This window comes from Actinia tenebrosa, unplaced genomic scaffold (assembly GCF_029948245.1).
Source record: "Actinia tenebrosa isolate PJP-AT-01 unplaced genomic scaffold, QUT_ActTen_1.0 PGA_scaffold0__85_contigs__length_37466705, whole genome shotgun sequence".
Taxonomy (NCBI): domain Eukaryota; kingdom Metazoa; phylum Cnidaria; class Anthozoa; order Actiniaria; family Actiniidae; genus Actinia; species Actinia tenebrosa.
Genome location: NW_028292569.1, coordinates 8,278,517 through 8,297,728, shown reverse-complemented (window position 1 = coordinate 8,297,728; position 19,212 = coordinate 8,278,517). Strand labels below are relative to the sequence as shown.

The following is a 19,212-nucleotide window of genomic DNA, read 5'->3' as shown; positions in this document are numbered from 1 at the left end:
AATAATAAGCTACATAAAAACAAGTTTTTAACCTGAAGTGCAGTAGTAGCCTTCGTCACATAAGTCCGTATAACTTGTTAGATTTGGTCCACCACAGTAACGTCCTGGATCACAATCAACGCACTGACTGACATCATAAAGACTTGTTCTATTGCTGTAGGTTCCAGCAGGACACGGTTTCCAGTCCATTCCAGTACCCACGGGACAATAGAATCCCATCGGGCATAAGAAGTAACCTCTAGACTCGTTGCGACTAAGGTCCAATGGAACGCAAAAGAAACCCCTCGGGCATTGAGTGCAAGTGGCAGCTCCTGTCGAATTAGTATAAAAACCAGCGGGACAAGGCTTGGGCAGGCTACTACCCTCGGGACAGTGGAAACCAATAGGACATTCTTTGGCTGTCGACACTTTAGAGCCGGTTGGACAGTACCAACCCTCTTTACAAGGTCCGGTTACATTTGAAAGGCCTTGGGAATCGCAGTAGTACCCTAGGGTCCACAATAAAATATTAAAACGGTTATTGGATTAGGTTAGCGATAACAGGATATAATAATGAATGACATCAATAAATAATATCTAATAAGAAAAGTGTTACCTTCAGTGCAATGAATGCAATCAGATTCCGAGGTCCTGCTACTGTTAGGCTGGAAGGTGCCTACTTTGCAAAGGGATGGTTCCTTATTTCCACCTTTGCAGTACGTACCAGGAGGACAAGCAATTTCCATACTACTTGACGATCTTGGAGGACAGTAATATCCTGGAGCGCAAAGTCCGACGGGCGAGTCACGCCCTGGAATTGAGCAATAATAACCAGCAGTGCAGTTCCAGCAATCATCAACTAATTTGTATCCTAAATGATTTGAAAATAAATAACGAGTTAACTTTAAACATTGCATGTTTCTTTAAACTTTGAAAGGGGGAGCTTTGATAATGACTTTATAGCTATATATCATATATAAGAGGTGCACTTACCCGTATCATTTCCAAAAGTGCCCTTAGGACAGTCTACAGGTTCACCAGTTTGCTCTGGACAATAGTGACCAACAGGACAAATATTCGCATCGTCACCTTGATTTGGAGTCATAGATGTAGCATTTCGACGGCAGAAATAACCAGCTTCACAGTTACCATATTCATGGCTTAATCCTTAAAAAAGGAAAATCAAAATCATTTGCTGTGTAATTTATGGGAAGGTAAAGAAAAAAGCAAAATTATGTTTTGCTTGTCTGTAAACATAACACATTTACGGGGAATAATTGCAATTTTTAATGATTTCGCTGTAATTACCCAGTTAAAGCGTTGTTTGTCTGTATTTTTACTTGGGTCATGAAGTCTGTTCGATACGATATAGAACACATGCTTACCTTCACTAGGGCAGTACATGCCAGCCGTACAGGGTATACAATCAGACAGACTTCTCCCTCTTGTATTGTTATTGAAGGTTCCTATTGGACATGGATTCTCGTATTGCGTTTTGGTGCCATTTGGACAGTAGTATCCAGAAGGACACGGACGACTCGAGTACTCAGAATTCGAACCAGGGCAATAGAAACCTTGCATACACGGCCAACAAGCAGAAAGCTTAGTGACTGGACCATATGTTCCAGGTGGACAATCCTTTGGCTGAAAGGTTCCTTCAGGACAATATTTTCCGATCGGGCATATTCCTCCTTTTCCTGTTTCTTTTCCATCAAAATATGGACACGAGCCATTCAAGTTTGTTAAACAACCAGAAGCATTGTTTCCTGTTGGGTTTGGCCGATCAACGCCATATTCACACCAATGTCCGGCCGAACAATTACCAGTAGAATTACTTGCATGTTCATAGGCACAATACATCCCTGGATCACATGGTTTACATTGTGTTACGTTATAAAATCCTGTCTGATTGCCGTAGGTTCCCCGCGGGCAAGATTTAAGATCTAGGCCCGTTCCATAAGGACAATAGTAGCCTTGTGAGCAGATGATCGGGATACCAGCTACTTTACAATAAAACCCTTCAGGGCAAAGCTCACATTCCTTTGAATGAGTTGTCTTGGTAAAACTGTTGTTTTGACAAGGAATTGGTTCGGAAGTAGCTCCTGGGCAGAAGTGTCCAACTCGGCACGCGAATTCAGGTGGATCTTTTCGCTTCATACCACCAGGGCAATAATATCTTCGAGGGAAAGAATATTAAAAATTATATATTTTATTTAAGTGCTCGATTTGTTTAATAGAGGTAATCGGAGTTAATCAGCTTTAAGCGAGTAAAGGTTAATAATAATAATAATAATAATAAATCCGTTATCAGTTTCTGTTGTAATAAATCTGTTGTCAGTATCACCTAACGGACCCTTTGGAAAAGCAGTTGTGAGCTAATCTGAATAGAACTTGAATAAAAAGATCTTAACATAATGTTGAATTTTGGTCTTGCACTGGGGACGCCCAATGAAGATATTTACTACACAAAAACAAGTAACACAAAATAAAATATGAAAAATGTTTATTTATAGATTTTCACAATTGAGGAGACATGTGCAACTTAATAAAAGATCAATCTTAATAAAAGGTATTTTTCTTCGGATATTATTTAATTTTTTATAATTAAGGCATGGTTCCCTGCGAATTTAACTAGGAATAAAACTTTGTAAATTATACATACCTTGGAGCACAAGGCCCAGTTACAGTCGTCAGACCTAGTCCATCACAGTACGAGCCAGGAGTGCAGTTGAAGCAATCACTAGGTGCTTTACCCAAAGAGATATTACGGAAGGTTCCATTAGGACATAACTCTGGTTTATCACTGCCTGTAACACAATACGCTCCTGGGGGACATTCAATCCAATCTGATCTAGATGCAGCACTCGGGCAATAGTAGCCCTCCTGACAAGGGCCCGAAGTGGTGGTCATGTTGTACTCGCCACAGTACATCCCAGCTGTACAGTTTCTACATTGGTAAACTGTGGCCCTCTTCGTGAGGTTACTGAATGTTCCTGGAGGGCATTTCTTTGGTTCAGCAGTGCCTTTTTCACAGTAAAATCCTGCAGGGCATGGTCCGGCATCTGTGTAGTTAAACGTTCCAGGCGGACAAAACGTTGCATTTGTTGACAGACCTTCAGGTGTTGAGACAGTTGCTCCACTACGACAATAATATCCTAGAGAAGATACACAAAATCCATATCATAACTATCTAGCTCTGTGTGACAGTCAAGATAATAAATATTTTGGGAATATCTATTATGGTATTAGTCGTGTTGTTGGTAATGGTTAACCTAAAATGAACCTGTCCTTTTGCAACTTATTAAAGATGTACGAGCAAACACAATGTTTTATATAATACATTATGATGATACTGCGATCTGCGAAAATTTCAACAACACACACAGTTTAACTAGGATCGTAATCAATTCATTTTTGTGATCATATGGTAAATTAAACCGTCTTTTTCCAATTACTTATTACTTATTCCAATTACTTATATATATTATATAAAACCTAAAACTGGCTGCTTTCTTAAAGAGAATACAAATACAATCCAGTCTTAATGATGAGTATCCAAAAATATGTTTTCTCATTTGACTGCAATTGCGTGTTGCGTTTCAAGGAATGGATCGATGGATAGGGGGGGGGGGGGATGTCTAAGCATGTCGGTAACACTGTGTTACATTATCTAATACGTAACACATGATGCGGCCGTATTCATTAACCAACGAACTAGTGTGTATATATTTCAAGATTAAGATGTTTGTCTTACGTACCTGGAGCGCACTTCTTAGTGTAGGTTGTTTGTCCTTGTTCATCGCAGTAATAACCTCCTGGACACGGGCTACATTCATTAACCAGTGAAATACCCTTCGTATTACTAAAAGTGCCCAAGGGGCAAGGAAATTCGAATCCAAAACGAGTACCATTGGGGCAGTAGTAGCCAGCAGGACATGTGCTGTTCTGGTATAGGACCACAGGCGCCATACGATTGTCGCAATAGTAGCCTGAAGGACAAACCTAAGAACATAATAATAATAAAACTTCTTACACATTGTCCACAAAACAAATCGTGTAATCAATTGATTTTTACCTTACAAGTTGGACGTCCTTTCTCATCTTGATAATAACCTGACTTGCAGCGTAAGGGATCCGGAGAACCCTTGGGGCAGTAATGACCAAGAGGGCAAGTAAAGTTTGCCGGATTTCCTTCACTCTGTTTTGGAGGGCAATAAAACCCAGCGAAACACTCGGCAGTGGGCTCATGCTTTCCCCATCCTTCACAGTACCAGCCCTTGGTACAATCTGCGCAGTCATTTAAAGCTTTGTTCTGAGTAGTATTTGCGAAGGTTCCTGGATGGCACTTGGTAAAAGTCCTGCTTCCTTTAGGACAGTAGGATCCTTTGGGACATTCATTTCCAGTTTTTCCGTCGGTTGGAGAAGGGGATGTAGCACTTCCAATGCAATAGTATCCTGCTGAGCAGTTACCAGACGGAGCAGGTAATCCTGTTGTACCACAGTAAAAACCAGGTGTACATGTTTGTGGAACTGGGCTCTGTCTTGGGCAGAATGTACCTGGTTGACAAAGACCTCCACCATCGCTTAAGCGAGCCGGTCTTGATGCAATGGAGGCGTTTCTACAGTAATATCCGGGATCACAGGGGCCAGCAACATCAGCAAGACCTTAATTAACAAAGAAAACGAGATTCTAACACCAGAATTAACAATTTCAAATAACATATCAATTTAAAATAATTACAGAAATCAGTATGTTAATTGATTATATATTAAACTTGTAAAACGATGCGAAGCGTCTCGGAACCTTCATACAAGAATAAAAGATTCTGAAATCAGATATGGCAAAGAAATTAAACTACCTTGTATATCACAGAAGAATCCTGGTGTACATGGTATGCAATCAGACTTCTGACTCCTCCCAGTTAAATTGTTGAACGTCCCAGGTTGACATGCGAAGGTAGTCCCCGCATAACTATTTTTTGGACAATAATATCCTGCAGGGCAAATCTCAGGACTTGTGGTATTACCAGAACAGTAGTATCCAGCCGGACATTCAAGACAATCCTTTTGTCCCGTATCATTTTGATAGGAGCCTTTAGGGCAGGCCTGCGGCCATGGAGATCCAGAAGGACACTTGTAGCCCGCGGGACATCTTCCTCCATACGGAGAACTTGGACGGCTGGTATACGATCCCTCAAGGCAGTAGAACCCATCGCCACAGGGCCCCGTTACATCACTTTGATTTCCAGAAGCACAAAAACTGCCTGCCTTACATTTGGTACATTTACTAGCAGAAATGATCATCATTTGACCATTTGGGGCATAACTGCCAGGCTGACAGGGCTGCGGATCAATTGTATCGGCTTCACAATACCATCCCCCAATAGGACAACGTCCAAACCATTTAGGAGTGTGTACAGTGTCATCGCTAGGACCCAATCTTGTTGCTCTTCGCCGACAGAAATAACCTGCATCGCAAATGCCCGTGTAGTTCTTGTTTGCAGTTCCTTGACAGTATTTTCCTCCTGGGCAATCCTCACACTGTGTTTCAAGTGATAATCCGGTTCTCGAGCCGAATGTTCCCTCAGGACAGGCTTGCTTTATTCCTTTGGCTGTTGGGTCGTTGCCAATAAGACAATAATAACCCTGAGGACAAGGAGCTGGATCAATAGTCCCACCTACGCACTCAAAACTCGCTGGACAAATTAAGCAGCTGGATAGTCCCGTAAAATTGGCGAAATATCCTACATAGTTAAGGAAACAGGAAACAAAAAAAGCGTATTATAATTAGAAATTAATACAATCATAATCAATAATCCTTTCAAGCTAATAAAATACCTGGTTCACAAGGTTTAACTTGCCGACCATCAGGACAATAATGCCCTTTAGGACATGGACCTCCTGTTGATCCATTGTTAGGTGTAGGAGTGGTCGCACCTCGGGCGCAGTAGTATCCCGCTTCACATCTACCTGTCCTTTCTGTCTGACCAGTAGCATTACAATACCATCCTTCGTCACATAGATCACAGCCACTGAGTTCATCTGTTCGTCCAGCGAAGGGACTAAAAACAATATCAAGTTAATGTCAAACAACTTCCCACCGGTAAGTGCTTTAGATGATTAAAAATTTAGGTGATATTTTTTTTGAAAATTTTAAGCCTGGGGAACAATGACAAATGTGTTTTCCTAACGTTAGAAAAGCATTCTAAAATGGCTGCTAAGTATTAGATTTTTGCACATGAGAAAAATGAAGAAAAAATAAATAAAAGTCATAAACTGACGGAATGAGAGAATAATGCGTGTACTATTCAGCCATTTGATTTTCGATGGCCTTTCTCGATGAGCCAACAATGTGTTTCTTAACGTTGCAAAAGCATTCTGAAATGGTTGTTTTGTACTAGGATTTTTCACATTCCAAAAAGAAAGAAATGAAAAAATAGTTATTAACTGTTGGAATGCGAAAATAATGCGTGGACCATTTCGCCATTTCTATGGCCTTCCAAATCGAAACCTTCCTTTTTCACAGCAATTTAGTACTCAAAACTTTAAACTTTGAACCTGAACCTTGTTACATATAATATGACATTGGAAAACCTTAAAACTCGTCAATCCATCTTTGACAATTAATACGTTGTCCATAGAAACAGTATATATTATATTAAATATGCAAACTAAAAAGGCTGAGAGATTCTTACTTTTTAGTTCCTGCTGGACACGGCCGCTCGTAAGTAGTTCCTTTAGGACAATAGTGACCTGCTTTACAGACTCTTCCCCATTCTAACACACCCTTCTCGAAGGTTGGGTTACCTCTGGTGGCACCTCCAAAACAAATATGCCCAGCGTCGCAATCCGCTAAAAACAATGAAACCGTGTGTTAAAGTTTAATTCATAAGATATTGGAAGATGGAGGAGGAGTCAAGGAAAATAGCAACTGAACAATAAATTTATAGTCATTTTTATCAAGTAATCGCAAAGATGGAATAGAATAATAGACTGGATTTGGTGTGAATGTTAAACGTTACTGTACCCGGGGTATCGTCACAGTACGGTATTGACGGCCATCTGCTAAATACATGCGCAAGAGAACACTGATTATCCAGTCACAATAATTGGCCAAGGCACATCAGGTCCTTAACGTGAATGTTTAATAGGGTTCCTTTTCAAATATAATGCAATGCATTTTATTTTTACTTACCTGTTGGGTAGGTCTGGGCTGTTGGATTACAATATTTTCCTGGCGGACAACTCTTACAGCTGGAGTTGGAAGATTCTCTAGTGTAATTGCTGTATGTCCCTTCTGGACATGCATTAGCTTTCTCGCTTCCAATTGGACAGTAGAAACCAGCTGGGCATACCATTGCTTCGCTCATGTTCTTAGTTGGACAAAAGTAGCCTTCCGGGCAAGGCAGGCAGTTACTTTTGCCTTCGTGTGGTTGGTATGTTCCAGGCAAACAGGGCTGTTTGTCTGATGCTCCATCTGGAGTGAAATAACCTTTTGGTGTAAGAGTTTCATTTGGACTACGCGATCCTGCAGGGCAGTAATACCCACGGTTACATGGGCCTTCCGGTTTAGTAAGCTCTTTCTTTGAACAGTAATACCCAGGGTCACAAACTTGGCAATCCTGGTTGTTTGTTGCACCGGCGCTTTTACTATATGTCCCTGGATTGCATGACTGATACTCGTAGGAACCAGTCACGCAGAAAGTTCCTTCGGGACATGGTCGACCAGTTACGCCGTCAGTGGGAGTACCAATATATGCGCCCTTGTAGCAGACATAGCCAGGATCACACTGGGCACGGGGAATGGGTAGGCCTTGTGCATCACAGTACCTAAACAAACAACGAACATAAGATTGGACAAATAATATGAAGTCAAAGAAATCAAGAACTGATTGCACTCACCATCCAGGAGTACAAGCAGTACAGTTTTCGATATAATGAATGCCACTGCGATTATTGAAAGTCCCAACTGGACATGGCTGTGGATCTCCTGAAGCGGGAGGACAATAAAAACCAAGGGGACAAACTTTTGGGTTTACTGTTCCCTCGGGGCAGTAATTTCCAACGGTACATGAAGAGCAATCAGAGACGTTACGCCCACCAGACTGTGTTCTATAAGTTCCTTTAGGACAAGGAATTTGCCGAGGGCCGTAAGATCCAATACGAAGACTTGAAACCTCATTGGTAATATTTGTCGGGCAATAAAAACCTGGGTCACACACTCCTGTAGGATTTATGGATTTTTCCCGACAGTATTGTCCAGCTGTACACATGATGCAATCAAGAACTGTGCCTTTTCCTTCATGTGGGTTATATGTACCAACGGGACAAGGTATTTCCACTTCAGTTCCTGTAAATTTGTTTACAAATCACATTAAGAAGAAATGCATCGCAATGTAGAAAAAGTAAGAATATAGATCATTTGACAGAATATAGGGGAATGGCCACAGTAGATTCCGTGTTTTCCATTTTCGGACCACATGCAATTTCCATGGCAACAATTAAAAGGTAATTCTCGAGACAATGAATCGTGCTCCTAAATGATATGATACCAAGGGCGGGTCCAGCCAAAATTTTAGGGGGGAGGCTAATTGAGTTTAGGGGGGCTAATTGAGTTTCTTCCGTCAACACAACGGAAAACAATATAAAAAAGCATCGTTTTTTTCAGCTGAAGGTGGGCTTCAGCCCCCCTTTGCCCCCTGGATCCGCCCTTGGATACGAGGTCTGAAAATTGGAAAACATTGTCAAAAAATGGGAAAACATTACTTCTAAGATAAGTAAATATTTTGTTTAGAGAACTGTTGCGGATTAAAAATTTAACATTTAGTGGGTCTCTCTTGGGTTGGGCTGCAGCTATAATTTTTATATAATCAGAAATAAAAAATGCATGTAAAAAAGTTTCTATTTAGTGTATATAAAGTTAATGTTACCTTGTGGACAGTAGTGAGCCGTACTACAGGGTGTGGCTTCGCTGACATTCTTGAGCCCTCCCTTACAGTACTTTCCTTCCGGACACTGCATAGTTGTATTCATCTGCGTTTCCGTCGTCGTTTCACTGTCGCAGTATCGACCTGGCAGGCAGGTTTTACATACTGATTGCCCTGGCTTGGTGAAAACTCCTTTGCCACATGGACTGGGAGTTACTGTGGCGTTCAAACAGTAGTGACCTGCCAGACATGGCAAGCAATCGTCCTGATAACCTGCAGACTTTCCATAAGTTGTGGAAGCCGTGGTGTTATATCCATAAGGCATATAAGTTCCTGAAAAGGAAGAAGTTTGACATCGTTCAAAAGAGCTTACTCAGCTTTTAGTCTCTTCTACATTACCGTTCATGATAGCTCTAAATAAATGTTACAGACTGTTCCTACTATGAAAATATTTTTTTTAAATAATTTGCAAGCAATAACATGTTAAATAAAAGTAATTGAAAAAACAAAATAAAATAAAAACCTTATATTATCATATAGCCTTACCTATTGGGCAATGTTCAGGATGTACGCTTCCTTTTTCACAAAAGTGGCCTTGAGTACAATTCAAGCATTCATCCTGCCGAGCTTTACTATAGTGAGGATTGTAAGTACCATTGTTACATGGCGATTGCACGGCTACTCTAGTGCTTTCTGGACAATAGTACCCTGGTGGACATCTTCCACTGGGTTGGGCTTCTCCACCCAGACAGTAGAATCTTTCAGGGCATGGCGTACACTGTGATGCATCGTAAAGATCCGAGCTGTTAGTGTAAGTACCAGGAGGGCAAGGGAACTTCGTAGGAGATGGAGTTCCTGAGAAAACAATCAAATAAAATATTACTTCAGTTATAAAACAAAAGAAACAACTTATAATAGAGACAGTCAATAATACAACAAACATCTTGCCCAAACCTATACATTCTTTTTCCCCTGATTTAACAGTTATATAGCATAAGATTGTTCAAGATGTTGCCTTCGTATTTCTAGATATTCGTAAGTAAAAAATTATCTTTTTATCTATGGAAAAATAGAACTCGTCAAAACATTCGGGTATAATTCTATCTAAGTTTCAGTTGGTCTTCATAGCGTATATTGTGTGCAAGAAAGGTGTTCAGTAGTTAATTGGTTGCTTATTAATTTACCTGCAGGACAATAATGTCCTTGACGGCAAACTTGCCACTTATTGCTGTTATTCAAGCCAGTACCCCAGTCGCATGACTTTTTAATTGGACAAGTCAAGCATTCTTCGGCAGCTGTCAGTCCAGGGCGATCGCCATATGTCCCAGGAGGACATGGAAATTGGTGGCCAGCAACTGTGCCATTCGGACAGTAATAACCTTCGTAACAAATATCAGTTGCATTGGTTTGACCAGCTGATGGACAAAACATTCCTGCAGTGCACGGAATACAATTTAAGACAAAACCAATTTTCCAGTATGGGTTATATGTCCCCTGAGAACAGGGTATGGGACGTATCGCTGGCTCCGTAGACGTTCCTTCCGGACAATAGCTGCCAGGTGGACAATCCTTACATTCTGTAAAATTCTTTAAACCAGTGACATCACTATAAGTCCCGGCATGACATGCAAATTGATTTCCTGCTCTTGTAGATTCTGGACAGTAATACCCTGGTGGACATATGACAGGCTCTTTGGATCCAGCAACACAATACGTGGTCGCATTACAAGGACGACATGCGGGACTTTGAGCTGTTGCTTTGGTGTCTGGATTATATGTACCAGCTGGACAGGGGAATTCACGTGAATACTTTGTTGCCTCTGGGCAGTAGTAACCTTCAGGACAGGGAAACGCAGTAAAGTTGGACAGTCCGCTGTTTTGACAGTAATAACCAGGAGGACAGCTTATGCAAGCTTTTGATGACTCTGAACCAGTTGTAGGGTTATAGGTCCCTGGACCACACGGATGGAAAGTTTGACCATCGCACCATCCTCCGGTTTTACACACACCTTTGAAATAATGCCAATTGTCAGATCAAATATGGAGAAAGAAATATATAGGTAAACAATAAATACAAAAAAATGGAGATAGTTTGGCATATTTTCTATTATCCTTTTTTACACCGCACTGCAAAGTCACAACAGTGAGAGGGGGGGTATATACTCCCTATTTCAACTATTTATCTTTATTATCTTGTCTTTGCAATGATCTTACCATCAGCAGGAGTACTGGAAGTCGATTGTTCACGACATAAAAAGCCCTTTTTACAAGACACGCATCTTGACCATCCACGATTCGAGTACGTTCCAGCTGGACACGGCGCAGGAGCTAAAACAGAACACCAATAAGCATAAATTAAATATTTTTAAGCGTTTTTTATGAGTAGAATAGGTAGACTGGAAGTAGTAAGGAATGAACTGAGAAATGATAACGAAGAACCAACAAAACAACAATTATATTTCAAATTTCATTTCTAACCTGAAGGGTCAGCACACTGGAATCCAGCTTTACAAAGTAAGCAGACGCGAGAGTTCACTTCACTGTAGTACCCAGGAGAGCACCTTTTAGGACCAGCAGTAGTCGACATACAGGATTGTCCCGGGAGACAAATTTTACATTTAATCTGAGCACCCAATGAATAAGTGCCATTTGGACATGGTTCACTGGAAAAAACGAAGTATTTAGTAAGTAGTCCTGAGGAGTACCCGTTTGCAACGTAAAGGGTGTTGAGCAATAATGCTTTAACGAGTGCTTTATAATTCAACAAGTTTTAGTATACACTAACGAAAATTGTAATCGTAAAAATAAAAGGATCATCATGTGTTACCGGTAATCACGATCTTGATAAGGACATGCATAGCCAGGAGGACACATAGTACATGCCGACGCGTTTCCAGTGGAGAAAAATCCCAAGTCACATGCTGTTTCTATTCTTGCGTCTATTCGTGGGCAGTAGCTATAAAATACAAAAAAGGTTTCTATTAAAGCATGGAAGAAGCAATGGTAAGAGAAGAGTTTTATATATCCCTTGCAAGTATTCTGAGTAGTGGCCCAAAGGAGTGAGGTATGAGGGGGTCTGTGAAATGTGGGGCGTGGGACTATATGCATAAGTTCCAGAACGATTTCAAAGGAGATGACAGTTACCTAGAAAGGCATATTTGATGTCCTCTTTAAATGTTACCTTAATCTGTATTCTTACTATTTTCAAACTCGATCCAAACGGGGTGGCTAACCACCCAATCTGAATTTCATTTTAAAAAATTCATGCAAGGGGACTATAAATCAAATAAGGTTTAGGATAAAATAGTAAAAATACAATAAAAAAATGATTCGGACTTACTATCCTGCTTTACAAGGCGTGCACTCAACCTGTTTCCCAACTGAGTAGAAGCCAGGTGAGCATTTGGTTTTATAGTCAGTATAATTCGAGGGACACGCAAATCCCTTGGGACAAGGTGTACACTGGGTTTGTTCTCCAATAGAGTATTCCCCAGCACCACAATCTTGAATTCCAACACCTGTAACACTTGGACATTTTTTCCCAGCAGGACATGATGTACAAACTGCTGCTCCAGCATCTGAGTACTTTCCAGGAGGACAGCTTAATTCAACGTTTTTCCTGAAACCAGAATATATTTTCAAATCAATATGAAAATGGGGTTTGATAGAAACCTGCTTATATCAATCCTTTGATTGCACTGCCTCTTTTCTGAAGCAGGATGATAATAATATCGACAAACCATAACCTTTAGTGCTTAATTAATTACATCAAGAGAGCATAAATATTTATGCTCACTTAATTACATGTAAGTTTAGATGATTAACGTGATCACATAATTTTGAAACTTTTCATACTGGACTACACTATCGGCCATGTGAATGCTATCACCGAAAAGTCACCACACTATGAAAATTTCCAAAACTTTGTCTCCACGTTTTTCCGGCATATTTTCCACAATACATACATTTCAAGCTTTTAATAGCTGTATACAGATATCAAAGACGATTTAGTTAACACTTACGTGATTAGAGGGCAGTAAAACCCCTTTCTACATATGTGACAAGCTATTTCTCTTGCAGTAGAATATGTTCCAGGCTCGCACGGCTTATTATTTAGATGATTCGATTTGTTAGGACAGGCCATACCCGGTGGACAATCAATGCAGCTTACGGCTTTAGCTTCACTGTATGTTCCTAGCAATAAAAATAAGTGACCAGATAAAAACAATATCATATGCATGTTATGCTAAAGGTCCATGCGGTGCACTGATGTGACGCCCTAGAGGAATTTATTGAGTTAAGATTCGTTTAGATGTATGACTTTATTTCGCGTCGGTAGTTCGAATTCCTTCAGCTCCGATGCTAGTATTCCCAAGAAGCCTACTGTGCGCGCTTTATCCCTCTCTAGCTGCCATCAGTGCTCTGTTTTTATAACATTCAAAGCTGAAGCTGCATGGATCAGAGAGAAGACGAAACATAAGTGAAGATCCTGGCGATCGGACCGTGGACCTCTAGCTCCAAAGTCCGCGCACTAACCAACTGAGCTTCGACTGCTCCTTTATTGTCAAATTTGTTGTGAGTTTCTTAGACGGCGAAGGCAGATTTACGTAGGGTGCAAAAGGTAGACCACAATGCACCATGTTACCACCATGTGGGCCTATATTATTGCTGTTACTACAGGAAATTTAAAGTATTACCTGACGAACATGGCTGTGGAGGACCAGATGTCAAAGGGCACTTGCTACCAGCAGGACAAGGTATACAAGATTTCGTTTTCAAGGTATTGGCATAAAACCCGGCCGTACAAGGAGTTGGTATGTTAGTAGTTATTGGGCACTCAAATCCTCTAGGACAATCGTTACACTCTGTCATTCCTTCAAGTGAATACTGGCCATCTAAGCAAGGTTTCTCGGTGTCTGTTGGAGAGGGGCAGTAGTATCCAGGCCTACAACGAACGCATGAGGTACCAGAGGAACTGGGAACTTCACCCGCTTGACAACTGACTGGTTGCTTTTCTCGCGATAAACAGATCTTCCCTGTGGTGGCATTGGGGCAGCTTGCACAATCGATCACTAGAGAAAAACATACATGTTGAAACGTGGCTCGTGAATTGTAGGGAAATTATATTTGAAGGATCTGGTGTCGATATGTGTGGATATACGATCATAGAGCCGAGCATCTAATTATTTACAGGAGGTGAAGCCGGTTAGATTATTAAGAATATTTTTCACTTTATTTAGTCTTCGTGAACAGTTGGACGCAAAAATAAGTCACAACCTATAAGCTCTATTAATAGGTTGCAAGCATTCCCAAGAGAGTTAAAAGACAAAAACAAGGCGGCCATAGTGGTACCGTTAACAATGGATGCTAATGAGAAATCTTTTCATAAATGGTACCAATATGGCCGCGATGACGTAACGTGCAAACGTAGAATTCCCTTTTAATGGAATAAGAGTTGGATAAGTGATTGTTGATCGAAAAACAGCTAGGACTTTTGTAATCTCAGTTGTGCTCTGGACCTCTCTTAGTTTGTGTGTTTTTATTTAGGAAATTTTAATTATAAAACTTGCTATTGACGCCAGTTAAAGTGAGTTTGTAGTTAGTAACAAAGCTAAATTCACATGTATTTCCGTTCATATAAAAGGGTATATTAAAAAATTCGACACTCTAAAATACAACTACTTACTCGAATCAGTGCTGTAATAATATCCTGAAGCATCGTCAAACGGGCACAGCTCTTTAGTTTTGTGTTGTGGACATCTATGACCAGCTGGACATGCCTTGCACTCAGTCCACATGGCCAGAGAATAGGTGGCTTCAGTTCAGATAAAAGAAAGAAAACATCAAAACTTGGAGGTAAGCTGATAAGCTTATGCATGATCAAATCTATATCATTTTTTTTTTTGATAATTTTGTTAGAGTGTAACGAAAAAAACCATGAAAATTTACGTACATCAATTTTGAAGTATTTAGTACTATTTAGTTTTACTATTTAAAAGTAATCGTTCACGGGTTTATTTCATGACACTAGCAGCAAAAAAAAAATATCTCAAAATATCTTTACAAAAACTAAAAATAAATTTTGATAGAATGGGTTTAGGAACGACCCAATCAGGTACAGTGATAAAAAAAATCGAAGCGCCAATGGAATTGCTCGTACTGTTTTCGCGCCACTGCAACTCATTTGGCGCGTTTGCTCAAACTTCACGAGAAAAGCCGCCATTTTTACGTTGTGGAAGTTTTCACAGACTTTGGAAGATTGCTGTAGGTTATAATATATTCTACAACGAAACAATACCTCAACACAAAGAACTGGTATGTAGAAAGGTAAATAATTCTTATCCAGTACTATACAACAAATTTTCTTGCACCATGATTTTTTAAAGAGTTATTCTATCTAAATTAAATTAAGCAACTTACACATTTAAATGGTAATAATTAATGACCGTGGTTACAATGATAAATTGCGCATTCGTTAAAATTTTTTGGATTTGTTTTTGTTGGTTTTGGCATTGCTTTTGTCATTATAAGGTGGAACACTGTTTTGTCTGTCTGTCTATCTGACAATATGGTTGACTGTTTGCTATATTGAGCATAATGTTCTCCCATCCAGACCACATGTCAGTCACTCAAGAAGTGTGATAACTACTTGCCGTTCTCGTCACACTTCTTTTGTGATTACGTCACTTCCTGCCGTTTTTTTTGTTAAAGGGGAAAAATGAATTTTCCTGATCAATGTGTCATTGACATAGGTTAAATAACAATCATCTACAAATTAGTAAATATAGAAATATGATAATAACATACCTCCAGAACATGGTACTGGATTGGCTGCAGGATCTGCACAAGCACTCCCAGCTGGACAGGCAGTACAGTTGTATAAAGCTCCTCCTGTTGAATACATGCCTGATGGACATGGAGTGGATGGAGTACTGAAAATGAGAATATTCTTAGAATTACTACCAGTTTAGCTACTTTTCAATTTTCAATTTAACAAATTGACATCAGATTTTTATGTGTCTGTCCTCTTATTGACAATAAATTGCGTCATCACATTGTCAAAGTAGTGTATCCACATACTACTTTGACAATGTGATGGCGAAATTTATTGTCAATAAGAGGACAGACACATAAAAATCTGATGTCAATTTGTTTTTTACAATAAGAAAAACGATAAAAACTTCTCATTTTTAGCGATCAAAACAACCAACGGAAAGAGCGTGCGCTCGTTGACGTCAGCTTTATCTGTCTGTCCTCTTATTGATGATAAAAAATAACCAATCAGCGTGCGAGAAATTTGTAAGTTATCGTAAAAAATATTTCTGATACATGTACAATAACTGTTCTCTATTGTTTGATTAGCTTACCACTCATGTTATTGTAATAAATAAACTAAACTAGTTCAAGAAGTCATTTCAAGACCAAGCACACCAAAATATTATATGTGAATTAGTTGGTGTTTGAATGACAGGGACCCCAACCTTAAACTCACCATGTATTGACCAAATTTAATCAATGTGACTATGGGCTTAATGGGGGAAAAAGAAAAAGGGGCATGTGCACCATAATTGTTTTTTGGTTGTTTTCGTTCTTGTTTTAGTTATATAAAACAGCTTTTGAAAAACATTTCTTAGACTAAGTTATTAATTTTGAATAGAGCTACCCTAAGTTTACCTTGAATCAGGACAATAATATCCAGCAGGGCATGGCAAACATGATGTCTTTGAGGGTGAACTTATATGTCCTGGATCACACTTGGAACATGCTGCTTGACCTTGTATTGAATATGTTCCTTCTGTACAATTTACTGGTGGTTGTGCTGGATCTACACACTGTTGTCCAGCCGGACAAGTCTTACATACTGTTGCTCCTGCCTCACTGTAGTTTCCAAGGCCACATGGTGAACAACCAGCTTCACCATGTCTACTAAAATGACCGGCAGGACATAGTGTAGAAGCATCCTGATTAAGACAGCTATGCCCTGCTTCACAATCAGAGCATGATGTCTGTCCTGTAATGTTGGTATATGAGCCAACGGGGCAAGGAGTTGGTGCAGCCATTCCTTTACTAGGACATTTTGAACCAGTAGTGCAAGCAAAGCATGAAGATGATTTTGCTGTTGCATAGAAACCCTCAGAGCATGCCTGAGGAGAAAGACCATTCGGGCACTGATATCCAGCTGGGCAGATGCTACATGTGGAATTTCCTTGAGCACTGTAAAAGCCATCAGGACATTTCTCTGGTTTATAGGCCTGATTTTCACATTGCGATCCTTCTGGACAAATGTTACATTTCGTTTGACCAGTGCTGTTTGTATAGTATCCTGGGTCACATGGTCGAGGTGGTTCCCCTCTTACTGGACAATAATGGCCAGCTGGACATTTCTGGAAATATAGTCAACATAAACATATACATGAAACTAAAACTGTTTACTTGGAATTAAGGGGACAAAACCCTTCTGCAGATAGCAATCAAGAGAAAAAGTCAACAAAGAGTCTTGATTGCTATCAAGTAAGGTAGTTGCATTAAGTAGTGTTTAAAAAATGAGTAGGAGTGTTTTATCAGGTATAAAAGCACAAGGCGTAGCCGAGTGCTTTTATACCTGATAAAACACTATCTACGAGTTTTTTGAACTGCTTAAAACACTCATGAACAATTTATAAGATTTTGGTTCAACTGGTGCCACCATACATGTCACGAACATGGATTTTTATACTTCGATAGAGATTTGACGTCACGGGCATGCGCAACCAGATTCAATAGAAGCTCGCACACGTTGGATATTGCGTGCCAAGGCAAAGACAGGCACGTTAGTCAAAGATCATTAGGGTTGACTATGACCTTGATGAAGCTCTATGTCTTCATCTAAACTTGGATGTATACTTCATACCTGATGAAGTCATCCTCATAGTATTCGAGTGGTCTTTATATAAAGATCACATGTGTCTTTATATAAAGACACATGTGTCTTTATATAAAATCACTTGAATACTAATGAAGAGGACTTTATCGGGTATAAAGGTTCATGCACGTGACGTGTATGGTGGCGGCAACTGGACCATAAGCTTATGAATTATTAATGAGTAATTTAAGTAGTATTTAAACTAAGGAGTCACAGAGTCAAACTACTTATTTTTGTATTATCACAATTTTAAAAATTCTGCAAAGGAGCTGGAATTCACTCTTTATTATATTTAATTGTAAGTCATCATGTCTGCAAATATAAATGTTTTTGTTGGGGGAAGGGGGGTTTAGGTTTTCTTAGACAGTATGTACAAAATGTATTTATTATGATTTGTTAATTTCTTAAACCAGTATTACTATACAGCGTGTACAGCAAAAAAAAACTGGTTAAAGGATTTGGTCAAAAGTAAAATACAGTATACTTTTATAACATACGCATTTGAGACTAACTGGTTTTATTGCCACTAAACATCATGTTTACAAAGTTATGATGATCAACCATGTAATATACTAACCATTTACCAACACCTTACCAGGGGTTTTATTAGGTTTTGAAATTATAGGAGAAGGTCATTAACTAGCCAGAGTCAGTCTAAGTGAACATTTTAAAAATTAAGCCATTTACCAGCCAGAACACCTTATTGTATAATGCACATCAATACTGATAATAGCTTAGTTTTCTTACCTCACAACCTCCTTCATCCATTCTTCCTGGACTTTGTGTATAATATCCTGAAGGGCATGGCTGCGAAGCATTTCGTCCACCAGGACAACTAAAAATAAAAGAACAAAATACATCATCAAATTACATGCACAACATTATAAAATGTGCTTACAAAAACCCATATCAAAATCTAAAAAACATTTATTAAGTTGTAATTTTGAGACACGTGATAAGAATGGCATAGTTTTTTGGGGTTTTTTTTTTTTCATATAAATTTATTTAGTTGATAGTACTGGAATGTTCTAGCAGATTGGGAATAGAAGTAAAACATATAGTTAAGCTGGCATTATTGAAGACATATATCAAATTGGAAGATTTTTTCCTTTTTTCTACTTTCAAATTTATTCAAGTTTGTGATAAGGTCTGATAACTTGTAGTAACGACTACAGTATTCTCTGATTGGCATATATTATATGGCGAAAATGGGAAACATTTAATCATACATGGGAATTATCAAGAGAATTGTATTAAAATTTAAATTTAAATATGCAAATTTACTTGCCTAGTATATTGGTACCCTATAAAATATCATAAATATACTATACTAAAATAAATATTTTTGTGCATACACTAATGAAGCATTATCTTAAATATGGCCAAAAAAGGGACCAACTAAGT

At 39.2% G+C, this 19,212-nt stretch overlaps 1 protein-coding gene across 1 annotated transcript in view; it reads right to left on the bottom strand.

Annotated features, from left to right (window-relative positions):
• Positions 1-19,212, bottom strand: part of LOC116295506 (uncharacterized) — a 51,658-nt gene that overhangs the window by 30,674 nt on the left and 1,772 nt on the right. The window contains exons 3-27 of the mRNA XM_031703335.2: positions 18,556-18,643; positions 16,581-17,290; positions 15,714-15,838; positions 14,593-14,721; positions 13,604-13,978; positions 12,929-13,100; positions 12,247-12,525; positions 11,734-11,862; positions 11,385-11,569; positions 11,121-11,234; positions 10,091-10,915; positions 9,453-9,761; positions 8,910-9,239; positions 7,882-8,329; positions 7,175-7,809; positions 6,675-6,831; positions 5,818-6,041; positions 4,839-5,723; positions 4,055-4,644; positions 3,738-3,981; positions 2,642-3,134; positions 1,365-2,155; positions 973-1,146; positions 596-850; positions 33-488 (exon numbers count right to left, since the gene is read on the bottom strand). Of these exons, the coding sequence (XP_031559195.2) occupies positions 33-488; positions 596-850; positions 973-1,146; positions 1,365-2,155; positions 2,642-3,134; positions 3,738-3,981; positions 4,055-4,644; positions 4,839-5,723; positions 5,818-6,041; positions 6,675-6,831; positions 7,175-7,809; positions 7,882-8,329; positions 8,910-9,239; positions 9,453-9,761; positions 10,091-10,915; positions 11,121-11,234; positions 11,385-11,569; positions 11,734-11,862; positions 12,247-12,525; positions 12,929-13,100; positions 13,604-13,978; positions 14,593-14,721; positions 15,714-15,838; positions 16,581-17,290; positions 18,556-18,643 (9,122 nt within the window). The remainder of the gene's footprint in view (positions 1-32; positions 489-595; positions 851-972; positions 1,147-1,364; positions 2,156-2,641; positions 3,135-3,737; positions 3,982-4,054; positions 4,645-4,838; positions 5,724-5,817; positions 6,042-6,674; positions 6,832-7,174; positions 7,810-7,881; positions 8,330-8,909; positions 9,240-9,452; positions 9,762-10,090; positions 10,916-11,120; positions 11,235-11,384; positions 11,570-11,733; positions 11,863-12,246; positions 12,526-12,928; positions 13,101-13,603; positions 13,979-14,592; positions 14,722-15,713; positions 15,839-16,580; positions 17,291-18,555; positions 18,644-19,212) is intronic.